This window comes from Felis catus, chromosome B1 (genome assembly GCF_018350175.1).
Source record: "Felis catus isolate Fca126 chromosome B1, F.catus_Fca126_mat1.0, whole genome shotgun sequence".
Classification (NCBI taxonomy): domain Eukaryota; kingdom Metazoa; phylum Chordata; class Mammalia; order Carnivora; family Felidae; genus Felis; species Felis catus.
In genome coordinates, this window is record NC_058371.1 from 183,936,573 (window position 1) to 183,949,929 (window position 13,357).

The window sequence follows — 13,357 nt, forward strand, 5'->3', positions numbered from 1 at the left end:
TGCACAGAAGACACATTAGCTCTAAGGCCAAGTTAAAACTATCAAATATAGGAAAGGAAGCATGGATGAGGAGTTAAAAAGAGGCAATTTGATTTTCTAGCATATTCTAGCTCACATCCAACAGGTGCAGCATTTTCATCTCAAGGCTTCTGCAACTTAGGATACCTAAGAAACAGTGGTTTCTGTACTGTTTTGTAAACTTAAAATAGTGCAGATATTTCCAAGACTGCCATGAACATAACCAATCTGACTAAAAAACTGTCATGCTTATCATTATATACTGTCTCAGCATAACAAACCTACACAAATATTTATGCAGATCGGTAATTACTACCAATTATACAACCCAAGCCACAATGCCTCTAATGCTTGCTTTTCCTCAGAAGCATGTTCAGGAAACACATTATCTTTTTCATACCACTAGGATATCATTTCATTCCCTGAAGCAGAAAAAGGCCTAATGAGGCATAAGTGACACCATGATATTGTGCCAGGCCTAAGGGGCATCCAGAACTGTGGGCAGGGTGTATGAAAGATGGTAGCAGTTGGGCATTCAACATTCCTACATTATTATTACCACTGTCCAAGCAGAGAGGAAAGCAGTAACAAGGAGACCCCAAAAGTTGGGGGTGACTTAATGGCAACATCCATGGTCAAGCAGTAATTTACCAAATATGTCTGCTCAAAATGCCAAAATACATATTTCAAGGGCTGCGGTCCACTGCACTAAATACACTGCTGCCTTCCTAAAACATGACCCACAAACCACAGGTTACAAAATAAAAAGCCCATCTTGAACCCTGCCTATGGAAGGTTACCAGAAGAAACCAATTGTTACAACTAAAATATTTGTATACAGTGCTTTACTCTTTGCAAATCACTTAAACATACATGTTTTTATTTGAACTTTACAGTTTCACAAATTTGACCTTACTTGATAGCTACGATACCTGTCAGATAAATACAACAAAATTATCATTCCCTTTTATATAGAGGTAGAACATGAAGCTTGGAGAAATCATAGTAATTTGTCCACAATTCCTGAGGCTTCCTGAAGATTATCAAGTTATTATTTCATTCAGTGGCATGGATCTCCCCCCGCCCCCCCCACACACACCCAAAAAAGCAGTCCACAGAGTCTTAACTTTCAACATACATCCCCATGCATCTAAGGACTTAAAACATTAAAAAATAATAGAACCTTTTGAGAAACACTCGCCAACCATGCAAAAAACAAAATGTGAAATTTAAGCTTGTCAGTTTTGCACAAACAATACAGTATAATCCAAAAGGAGATTCTAAGATTTTACTACAATGTTCTCATAGGCTATGAGACTGCCTGTAGCTGAAAATATCAATTCCTTTGGGTACCTCAGCAACTAAATTCCCTACAGAATCAATACATTCCCTGTATATATCAAATTCTGCCTACAGGAACCAGTTTGCAACAAGGTTTCAAAGTACGAGTCATTTGTTCAAAAAAACCTTTTTTTTACTGAGTCCCTATCATGTACTGGCCACTCTTTTGGGTATAAGAATATATAAATGACCACACACACAAACACACAAACACACACACACACACACACACACACACACACACACACACACAGTATCTGTCACCAGATAACTATAAGCCTTTGAGTGTGACAATTACAACTCAGCACGACACAAGAGAATTATACTGACTCCTTTAAGAACACATGGAAGAGGCAAGGAAGCTAGCCTGCTAGATCCTGGTAGACCATCCTCAGACTTATGTCTTGAATAATAACCCAATACCAGCACTTTTCATGCACATTAAATTGCTAAATCCATCCAGGAAACTACAGATTCTTAAATACAGCTGGAGCACTGATTATGAAGGGAAATATCAACAGTTCAGATGGAGACAAAGTAAATGAAATAGAGGACCCTATATGCCACACTAACATTTTTTAAGCACCTGCTATGTGCCAAACATCCTACTAAATGTTTTCTTGCATTTAATCCTCACATCCCACTGAACGAAAAATAATTATCTTACAATCGATGGAAAAGGCAAAGAAAGATCACTTTACAATGTTACAGAGGTTTGAAGAGGCAGAGACAGAATCGGAATCCAGTTCAGATTAAATTCTAAATGTGAACTACAACTCTCTACTCCACTGCCTCTTTAATGAAGACTGCTAGGGGGAGCCATTGAAAGGTTTTTAAACTAAGAAATGAAGTGATCAGATTTGCTCTTTAGACGGTGTGGAACCTGGATGAAGGAGTTGAGTCTACAAACAAAAAGGAAGCTGCCAATGTTTATAGTAATCCAGGTGAGAAAGGAGAACAAGAATTGTGGCAGCAGGAGTGAAGGAGACAGATTCAAGAGATTTTTCAGGAAAGAAAAGTTTCAGTTGTAAGTGACTAAATGTGAAGAGTTAGTGTGAGAGAAGAATCCAGAAACCTAGCTTGGGGAACTTAGCTGGGACAGGTTATCATCTACCTGGAACAGAGAAGCAACACTTTTCGTGTGTTCAGTATCTACTGAGCATCTCCCAAATGTGAAACTCTCCTCAACCGAGGGCCAACCCTGAAATTTATGGTCCTGGTTGTTAGAAAATATTCTTTAGAGCAAATAACAAAGCTTTGAAAACTATAAGGTATACTGAAAATCAGTCATTACTATGAACAAATTTGACCTACAGTCTAGTAAAAACATTTTGTGCTACCATTAAAAAATATATATTGCCACACGCATAAAATAAAAACTTGAAAAAATATTACCACATGCAGAAAACAAATCAATAGAGGGAAAACATCCCACAACTTTACAACATATTATTAGGAGTTTGACCGATTTTCAGTTTCTTATACAACACACAAGTCACCTGTAATTTGTTATACTTAGCCGTCTCCGTCTAAGCCTATAGGGGGAAAAATGTATTGGTTTTATTTACCCAAGCTATAATGCATATTTTCATTTTTTTTCATCCCACTATCACCGTTGCAACTTGCCAAGAACTTCGTTCATAACCTCCTACTTGACTTCCTGTAAAATATGACCTACTTCACAACAGCTTATTTTGGTAACAATTCCTAGACTTTACTACACCTTTTATCCAAGGATGCTCTCTGCAAATCCTACGGCACAGCAATCCTGTGCAGATGTGGCAAGTTATTACAATTCCCATTTTACTACATAGTTAGGAAATTGGCCCAGGGGAAGTAGAGTAACTTGGAAATAATCATAAAGCCAGATGCCAAGAATAACAACTTTTAGTCAATCCATGAGAAAATACTGCCCCTAGTTGAAATAACATGAAATTTAGTATTAGGAGGAAGCAAAAAATGTTTTAAAGCCACATCCTAGGTTTTTAAATTTTATTTTTAAAATGACCCAATACTAGAATTAAGATTTGTGAGAACTTTCAAACACACCATTTTTTCCCTAACACCTTATCCATCCAGAGTGCCAAAGATTATTTAATAAATTACAGCTGGCAAGAATGGCTTCCCCCCCCCCCCCCCCCCCACAAACCATTTTTTACCTTACCCCTTTAAAAGACATTGATAGAAATCTGTTATTGGACAACTGGTAACTTTTTAACAAACCTAACTGCTTAAAATCTAATACCTAGAAGCATATGTTAAAATAGATCTGGAAAGTGAGCACCTTATATTTTTTTCCCCAAAAACACACTCTGCAGACCGACTTACAATATGCATGGACAATAAATTTAAAGCTTTTATAGTGAATAATCAGAATGAAAGTTTCCCAACCACAACCCATCCTGTATATTTCTAAATATACTGTTTTTGATATAATTTAGTAAAAGCAACATTTTATTTGATCACAAAATAAACCTGTTATTCAATTCAGAAACAAAAAACAATTTGTGAAAGTAGTTTTTATGATGTTTGTGTGATCATTCTTACACGTACAAGTCAGAACAAAATACCTCCCATTATTACACCATATTTATACTTTGCTTACTGTCAGAAAAAGCGCACTCAAGATTTTACCTGCAACAGAATGGTTATGCACAAAGAACAAGTATGGGAGACAAATGATTACTGGTAAAATCCACTCATGGAACCCAGACTGAAAACAAAGTTTCACAAAACCCTCACGTATCAATTATGAAACGTCATTTTCCATTAATTAAAATTCAAACTACTAATTCTAATCACAGCCTTCAAAAAAAAAAAAAAGAAAAAAAGATTTCTACTGCACCAACATTCCCCACACTAAATCTTGTACATCCTCTACTAAGCATCACTTTACGTGGAATTTTAGTTTATAAAGGAAATGACACTCCAAATGATTTTGTGGGTAACACAACTTCTAAAAATAGTGATCAACTAGTAGGGGGAAAAAACTTGTGAACAGTATATTCAGTCTAGTAATCCTGGTAAATCAAAAACTTCTTATCCCCAGCACCAGAATATTCAGGCTATTTAAATACACCACACCAACTCTCCCCCACCCCCACACACAACGCCCAGTTTTTACATTACCATAACAAAAAGCACTCTGAACAATTTAAAGCTCCTTTAACATTAGAAGTGACTTTACCTAAGACTATTACTTAAATGTCTTTTAATTGCATTTGATTAATGCATTCCACGAAGATTCTAGAAGCAGTATTCATCAACCAGAAACTGCACTCTTAAGCGTGTTCCTCATTTCAACTCCAAAGATGGGGCAGAAGGGTTGTCACAAATCTACAGAGCAAAAACATACAAGTATAAACTATCTAAAGATTAAGAAAAAGTAAACCATTTATATCAAATTCCCAAGCAGGATGCCTCCCTTTTTCCTTAGGCAGGAGTTCCTTAGGCAGGAGTTCCTTAGGTAAAATAAACTCTAGAACTAGAGTCTAGAAAATGCTGACATTTTCAATCCGAATACTCACAAGTCCTTTAACATCAAAATTCACTCTACTACTGTTCACGTACAAAATGAATATTCAGTGTGGATATCTGAAACTAGTCTCACACACCAGCAGGAAAAGGATACCTCGCACCTCTTCTAACCGTCCTACAATACCCTCAGGTAACCCAGAGGCAAAGCTACGACAGCTGCCCTTGGCCTAGGCCGTCAGAAACAGCCTAAGAGCGGGCGGTGGAGGGGGCGGGGGGAGCAATAACCAAGAGACGAGATCTTTTTCCAGGGCTACTGTTTCCAAGCAAAACAACCAGGGCCCAAAGAGACCGCGAAGAGAACTGGAGACACTGTAATCCCGAGAGAAAGGTGTGTGTGTGTGTGTGTGTGTGTGTGTGTGTGTGTGTGTGTACGTAATCCCAAGAGAAAAGGGTGCTGAGCGCCGAGGAGGAAACTAAGTATCCCCATGCATCTTTAAGACCCACAGAAACAACAACAAACCGTAGGGTCTGTCTGCTCGCAGGAGCACCAGATGGAGTCCCCGAGGCTGAGGCAGTTCAGCCGACATACTCCGTGGGTAGTGGATAAATCAACCGATGATGAGAGGGAAAGGGGGATGCCAAGCGAGTAAGCCACTGGATGGGGGAGACAAAGACTCTGGGGGTGATCAAGTGCCAAACGGAAAGGTGAGAGGAAAACAAGTGAGAAAACGGAAGAAAAATTAAAAGGCAGAAATCTGGTGCCTGGGCTATGGCAGGTCACGGAGCTACCGAGTAGAGAAGGGCACAACAAAGGGGCACGGGAGGAAGGACAGCTGAGATGAGGAGATGGAAAAGGGATGCGGGGCGCGACGGGTCGGACAAAGCGCCCAAGGCGGTGAAACAAAGGGCCGGGGGTAGAGAGTCGCGGGGGGCAGCGGGGAAAGACAAAGCGCCCGGGGCCGGGGGCACCGGCCGGGCGAGGAGGCGGCGACCGCCCGGAGGAACAAAGCTGCGCGGGGCCGGGAAGCAGGGCCCGCGGGCGGCGGCGCGAGAGGCGCGCGACGGGCACGGCGGGCACGGCGCCCGCGGGCCCCGCGCGCCCGGCTCCACTCACGCCCGCACCCGCCGGCGTCGCCGCCGCCGCCGCCGCCCGCCCTCACGCGCGAGAGCCCGAGCCACGGCGGCGCAGAGCGGGGAGCGCACGGCCACACGCCGCCGCCGCCGCCGCCGCGCTCGACGCACGCGACGCCGCCCCCGCGGCCCCGGACGCCAAGCGCGCCGCGGCCCCCGAACACGCTGCCCGCCACGGGCTGCGAGACGCCCGCAACTTTCCCGATTCCCAGCGCTCCGATTCCCCCAGACTTACCCTGTCACAACAGGCGCCATCTTCCACAAACTCTCGCCAAAACTCCAACCCTCGCGAGATTCCCCCTGACGCCTTCCCTGGTCCCTCTCCCCCGCCCCTTCCCTTTTCCCTCGCTCCTCAATTCCACCCAGCCCCCGCGCTTCTTTTCCCCTCGCAGCCGCCGCGAAGAGCCAGACGCCTCGCGCCGCCCGCGGAGTAGGGGAGCCTGCTCGCTGCCTTCCCTGGAAACCTACCCAAGCGATGGAGCATGCGCAGGCGGCTCCTCCGCGGGCGAGCCCTCAGTGTGGTCCATGGGGAGCGCTCCGGTTATCCGGGTTTTGGGACGCGCCCTGAGGGACGTACGTGGAGACTGAGGAAAACCGGAGGGGATTACAACGGGGACGGGGAATGGAGGGGTCAGGAGGCGGGGCCGAGGGGAAGGGAGGAGGGGTCCTGGGAAAATCTGCCGCGTTTCACAGGCCTAGATGAAACACCTCCTCAAATGGGTGTTTTCCAAGTGGCTTCCCGCTCACTCTGGTTCCCAGCCCTTTTCATTCATTCAGACGTTCATTGGACGCCTCCCTTATGCTAATGTCAGCGTTAGATGCTGGAGCTACAGAGATGCCTGGAGTTCTGCGAGTGACAAACCTAGAACTGTCTTCGCTCATTGGGTCCCCCGTGCTAGCGCATAGACAGACAAGTTACAACGTGGGCTGGCCCTCCAGAGCTCTGTAAATGGAAAACTTTTGCAGTTCAGCTCTGTGGACTTAACTTTCTTCTCCTTGGGTGTGAAACGAGGTCAGGCCAAGGCCTCTGGCAAAGACACCCCTCATGTCCACCTCTCTCACGCATGTTAGGGCTCTGCGCAGTTTTCTCCAGAAGTGAAAACTGCGTTGGAATTGAGAGCCAACACTCCCCCACCCCGCACTCAAACCAGGGGTGCCGCTGGGGCGCAGATTGGCCTGCTGTGTGAGCCTTTTTAGCACCTGATCGCAGTCCCCAGCCGTGTGTGAACGCAGGGGTAATGGGGGCAGACCCTGCCCAGGTCCTCCCGTGGGCCTGGCAGAGTGAAGGACGCTGGTCGCTGCCCGAAACGTACTTCAGGCAACCTAACCCTGGAAACACCGGAGCCAACTTGGTCCGTCTGGGCATTTACTAGGAGGAAGAAGGGCCTGAATCCTGACCCCTTCTTCCTACCTGCAACATCCCTTTCTCCACCTCCAACCCACCCCCACCGCCACCCCCACCCCCACCCCCGCCAGCCTTGCCCTTTCAATTCCTAGAGATTCCCAGATCGGGCACTGCCTCCTGTAGGGAGCCCCAAAACCCGGAGAACTGGAATCCGCTGCCGGAGACCTGCTGAAGGCGCTGCAGGATTGGCGCGGCACGCGCGAGCGGCACTGCGCATGTGCCCAATGCGGGCAGCCCAGTCTCACGCTACACCTCCTTCCCACCGCCTTCCACTACTCAACTCAGACACAACACGGGCCGTGGGAAATTTCCTAAACCTCGCGAGAACGCGCCCACTGTTGCCTATGCTTTCGCCCCCAAATCTCGCGGAGCCCAGGCGGGACAGGTGTTTGTCTAGTGCAGCTCCAGGCGCTGTTCGTGCCGCGCGTGCCCGGGCGGCGGGCGGGGTGGGAAGGGAGCGGCTCGCCGCGGAGGCGGGGCGGGTGGGCGCGTGGCGGGGAGCGCGGGGCTGAAGGCCGCTGGGAGGGGGCACGACGTGTTGCACACACACGCCGCGTGACACTTTGTGGAAGAAAAAGGGGTGGCGGGGTGGGCGGGCTGTAAAGCAAGAAGGGGAAGCCAGGAGATTAGAAACTCCTCTTGGTGCTTTTGGTAAGAGGTCAGACTGTAGGGCAGGAGGAGCCCCGGGCCGATCCCCCGGGGAGGTTTCCTGTCGCCTTCCTCGAGCCGGGTACTTTCCTAAAATGTGTTTGACGCCGCACCCCCGGCCTCCGGGAGCTGACGGCCCCCACTGTCGGGTTTGAGTCATGCCTCTGAGTCACCTAGTCTGGCCACCACTTTACTTGGTTTAAAACAAGTTCAGATTTCCTTAGCTACTCTCTTCTAGCAATTGGTTGTTTTCTTTCTGATCTACCCGCTGGCCTCGCGAGTTGGGTAGGGAAAGAATAGTGCTCTCTGCGCTTCTGCACTGTCGCCCGCCTCGCATTCAAGGACACAATTTAAAAATTTCTTTCCCCTGATTTCTTCCTAGCTTTTCGAAGTAATTCCTATATATCAGTTTCTGTTCTTGTGGGTTTTACTTTCCTTCCACTAATAAGAGTTAAACTGTTGGCTTTGCTTTCCTTTACCTTTCTATTTGCTGAAATAGTCATTCCATTTTAGGTATTGTTTCATCAGATGCTTTAGCGATGAGTGGTTTCAGTGTATCCCTTCTTTTGAATTATTGGACCAGTGAATTCGTGGTTACATTCTTCAATCAGGCGCGTTTCATATTGTCCTGGTGTGGTTTCTGTACCAGCTTAGCAGGGCATTCTCAGGAACTGGTGGCTTAGTGACATCACGGACAGGCAATTAGTTTTGATTCAGTTAGAATTGAGTTTTGATTTTTGGAGGACAGTGAGTCCTCTGGTAGAGGCTCACGTTCTGCTTGTTACGTAGTGGACAAGGAATCAAGTTTTTGAGTTGTTTGCAGGATTTTTAGTTATGTGTGATGATGTGTGTGCGCGCATTTTCCTATCCCTTTGATTAAATATTTCACAGAGAGAAAGCTGTAAGAATATTTAATACTATAGCTCAGTGCAAGTCATATTTGGAACGGGATAGCTCAGGACAAGGACAATGCCCATGGGCAGATTCGTTGCAGCCTTCATTCCAAGAAGACATTTCAGTCGTGGTCTAGTCCAGGCCATTTACTTAATTTGGAATCATGGCCATCTGAGAGTCCCAGCCACGGAAAGCCACGGTAACCATAAGCCAAGTCACAAATCATCTTCACCCTAAAACATGCACTGCCTACATTCTTTCCCCATTTCAGTAAGTGACAACTCCAGCCTCCCACTTCTCTAAGCCAAAAACCTTGGAATCATTCTTGCCTCCTTTTCCTCCCACATCCAACATCCAGTCTAACCAAATCATGCCAGCCATTCCTACAAAATAGACCCACAGTCCAAATACTCCCACACCTCCATGGCTACCAACCCGGTGTGACCCATCTCCTTCCTCGCCTTGTTTCTAGAAAGTCTCCTAAGTGGTTCTCCCTTCTTCCATTCTTGCCTCCCGCCCCCAGTCTGTTGTCAATAGAGCATTCAGAGCAACCCTCTGGAGCTCTTTATGGTTTTCCCATTTCACTATAAGGATTTATGTCTGACCTGCTACCCAAATCCCCTGATGTCGCTGACCTCACCTCTTCCTCTTGCCTTTGCTCACTGAGCTCTAACCAGCAGCCTGACTTGCTGTTCCAGGACATACCGGGCACACTATCAACTGCCTTTGGTCTTTCCTTCAGATACCTTGTTCATTTTTTTTTTTACCGCTTTCCAACCTTTGCTGAAACGTCACCTTCTCAGCGAGGCCTTCCCTGACCACCCTTCACAAAAGTGACTCCTCATACTCTCTAGTCCCTTCTTTATTTTTTCCCAAAGCACTTATAACTTAACATACCACATATCATACCTGTGTGTTGTGTTTCCTCTCTGCCTTCTCTCGTTATTCTGTAACATTAATAACGACAGGGACTTTTGTCTATTCGTTGTTTAAACCTAAGCCACTAGAACAACGTCTGCCGCATGATAGTCGCTCAGCGTGTATTTACAGAATGAACAGTATGTCTTCTCTACAGCAGAAGAGAAGTGATTCTGGAAGCTCACTAAGCCTTCTAGGGTTGAAAACAGTATTGGGGTTAGACCAACAAGAAATACCCCAGTGCCAGCCTGCCTGGGGAGAAGAGATCCTATAGAGTAATCATCTGTGTTGACTTACTGCAAAAAAATTTCTTGTTCCTGGGCTAGGCCAGTAGATGAATCTACACTTATTCAAAGGGTTTCCTTTATTCCTTTTAGAACCCAGGAAAGAAAACACTATTGGAAGGATATTAAGAAACAGGTATTGGGGGGCCTGGGTGGCGCAGTCGGTTAAGCGTCCGACTTCAGCCAGGTCACGATCTCGCGGTCCGTGAGTTCGAGCCCCGCGTCAGGCTCTGGGCTGATGGCTCAGAGCCTGGAGCCTGTTTCCGATTCTGTGTCTCCCTCTCTCTCTGCCCCTCCCCCGTTCATGCTCTGTCTCTCTCTGTCTCAAAAATAAATAAAACGTTGAAAAAAATTAAAAAAAAAAAAAAGAAACAGGCATTTACGTATATTGCTAATGGGATTGAAAATACGCATAATCTTTATGAAACCATTTTATACAACTTGTTAATCTGTTAATACTGTTAACCTGTTAATCCTACAGTTGCATTTCTGGAAATCTAGACTACAAATATACTCACACATGTATGAAATTACCTATATATTGCAGCATTATTGATGGTAGAGAATACTGGTAACAACCTAAATGTCAATCAAGAGGTGTCTTATTTAAAAAAAAAAAATGGGGGCACCTGGGCAGCTCAGTCCATTATGCATCCGACTTTGGATCATGATCTCATGGTTCGTGAGTTCCAGCCCTGCATCAGGCTCTGTGCTGACAGCTCAGAGCCTGAATCCTGCTTCAGATTCTGTGTCTCCCTCTCTCTCTGACCCTCCCCTTCTCATGCTCTGCCTCTCTCTCTCAAAAATAAAGTTAAATATATACCTGAAACTAACACTGTGTGTTAACTATACTGGACTTAAAATTTAAAACTTAATTTAAAAATCATGATATATTAGGGCACATGGATGGCTCATTCGGTTGAGTGTCCGACTCTTGATTTCAGCTCAGGTCATGATCCCACAATTTCATGGGTTCCAGCCTCGTGTTGGGTTCTGCACTGACAGCGTGGAGGAGCCTGCTTAACATTCTCTCCCTCTCTCTGCCCCTCCCCTGCTCATACTGTCTCTCTCAAAATAAATAAAACAAAAACAAAAAACCCAGGCACCTGGGTGGCTCAGTCAGTGGAGCATCCGACTTGGGCTCAGGTCACGATCTCATGGTTCGTGGGTTTGAGCCCCACATCGGACTCTGTGCTGACAACTCAGAGCCTGGAGCCTGCTTTAGATTCTGTGTCTCCCACTCTCTCTGTCTGTCACCCCTTGCACTCTGTCTCTCTTTCAAAAATAAATAAACATTTTTTTTAAAAAATCATGATATGTTCATAGAATTGAAGAGTATGCATCTGTTAATAAGCCCAGGCTGCTTTTCATGTACTTATGTGGAAGGATCACAAAGTTTAGACTACAAGATACAAAACAGTATTAGATAAATACATACCTTTTGCTTCTATGTATCTAAAATGGCTCTGGAATAGAAACTGTAACAATGCCTGCACAGCATAAGGGATTCAACCTTTGGAGGATTTAGGCGAGAAGAGGACTTATCTCACAGTCTACTGTCTTGGATACTTTGACTTTTTTTTTTTTTTTAATGCTTTGTTTTTTTTGTTTTTGTTTTTTTTAATTTTTGAGAGTGCGAGCAAGGTAGGGGCAGAGAGAGGGAGACTCAAAATCCAAAGCAGGCTCCAGGCTCTGAGCTGTCAGCACAAAGCCCAACTCTGGGCTCGAACTCACAAACTGTGAGACCATGACCTGAGCTGAAGTTGGACGCTTAACCGACTGAGCCACTCAGGCACCCTGGATATTTTGAGTTTGGTACCAAGTGCATATATTGCCTACTCAAAATATAAAACATTAAAAAGGGGGGAAAGAAAAGGGAAAAAATGTGCGAGAATAAAAATAATTGACCAAAGAAAATTATTTCCCTTCTGTTTGCTATTAAAATTATTTTCTAAATTTTTTAATTAATTAATTAATTAATTTTAAGAGAGAGAGAAGGGGGGGAGAGAGAAAGGGAATGAGTGGGGGAGGGGTAGGGAGAGACAGAGGAGGGGGGAGAGAGAGAGAGAGAGAGAGAGAGAGAGAGAGAGAGAGAGAGAATCCCAAGCAGGCTCTGCTCTGCACTGCCAGGGCAGAGCCCGACGTGGGGCTCGAACCCACAGACTGTGAGATATGACCTGAGCCAAAACCAAGAGTTGGACGCTTAACCAACTGAGCCACCCAGGCACCCCCAAAATTAGTTACTAATAGAAGTTATGTACGTGACCTACCATCCCAGTAGAATTAACTGCAGAACGGTCAGTATTTCACTCCAGCCATCGGGCAACCCTGAACTCATAAGCAAACCCATTCACACAGCAAGTTTAGAGTCCGTGCCATCCACATCAGACATCATCTTTGGTGGTTTAAAAAGCTGGATAATGCAGAGACCTCAGGGGACTCCCTGGCCAACAGAGTACACAGACTGGTTGCTGTGTAATTCTAGGACAGATGTAGTATAATGGCATTGGAGTACAATGGAGGAAGCACCTAAGTCTTGACTGATGGACCCCGGGAAACCTTGCAGAGATGACTATTGAACTGACTCTTGATAGAGGGGAGTTCAGAAGACAATCAGAGGAGGAAGAAACATGAGAGGCACAGGAAACAACATGTTCAGGCTCTGAGGTGTGAAAAAGCATCTTGTACTCAGGGGAACTCCAGGTGAGGGGGTTGATGCATGTAGAAGCAGGGGGGAGGCATCCTAAACAGGGTCAGAAGAAGGACCTGCAGAAAGGTCCTCAAAACTTGGGCATCGGCATCAGCTGCGTCCCACTCCCTAAGACTCTAAATGAGTTCATCTGGGCTGAAGCCCGCAAACAGGCATTTCTAGCAGGCTGGTCAGGGATTCTGATGCAAATTGTTCATGAGCCAAACTTTGAGAATCTTTGTTGTAGGGAGTAGATGTAGTCTTTATTCAAGAGGTTCACGTTTGGGGGCACCTGGGTGGCTCAGTCGGTTGGGCATCCGACTTCGGCTCAGGTCAAAAAACAATAAACAATATTTAATATGAAAAGGCATGAGTTTGGGAGCCCCCGAGTGTATATCCAATAGGTATGTAAAGCAGTTAGTGGCAGTGACATAAGCATATTCATGAAAGGGGCATGTTTTGCTGTGGTGGTTTAAGCCACAGGGACGTATTTCAACAATTCTTTTATTCTAACACTAAATTACACCATCTTCTATTAATGAGGCACAGTGA

General features: G+C 45.6%; 1 protein-coding gene across 9 annotated transcripts in view; it reads right to left on the reverse strand.

Moving 5' to 3' along the window:
• RBPJ (recombination signal binding protein for immunoglobulin kappa J region) overlaps positions 1 to 13,357 on the reverse strand; it is a 218,444-nt gene that overhangs the window by 94,132 nt on the left and 110,955 nt on the right. The window contains exons 1-2 of one of the 9 annotated variants that reach the window (XM_045056499.1): positions 5,357 to 5,852; positions 4,547 to 4,695 (exon numbers count right to left, since the gene is read on the reverse strand). The exons of 2 other annotated variants lie outside the window; for them this stretch is intronic. Coding sequence is in view for 4 of the 7 variants with exons in the window: in XM_045056502.1 (XP_044912437.1) it covers positions 6,436 to 6,494 (59 nt within the window). In the remaining 3 variants the exon portion in view is untranslated. Of the gene's footprint in view, positions 1 to 4,546; positions 4,696 to 5,356; positions 5,853 to 6,202; positions 6,324 to 6,435; positions 6,538 to 13,357 lie in introns of those variants that run through there. 6 more of the 9 variants (XM_045056502.1, XM_023253235.2, XM_023253227.2 and 3 more) reach the window with 6 other exon arrangements.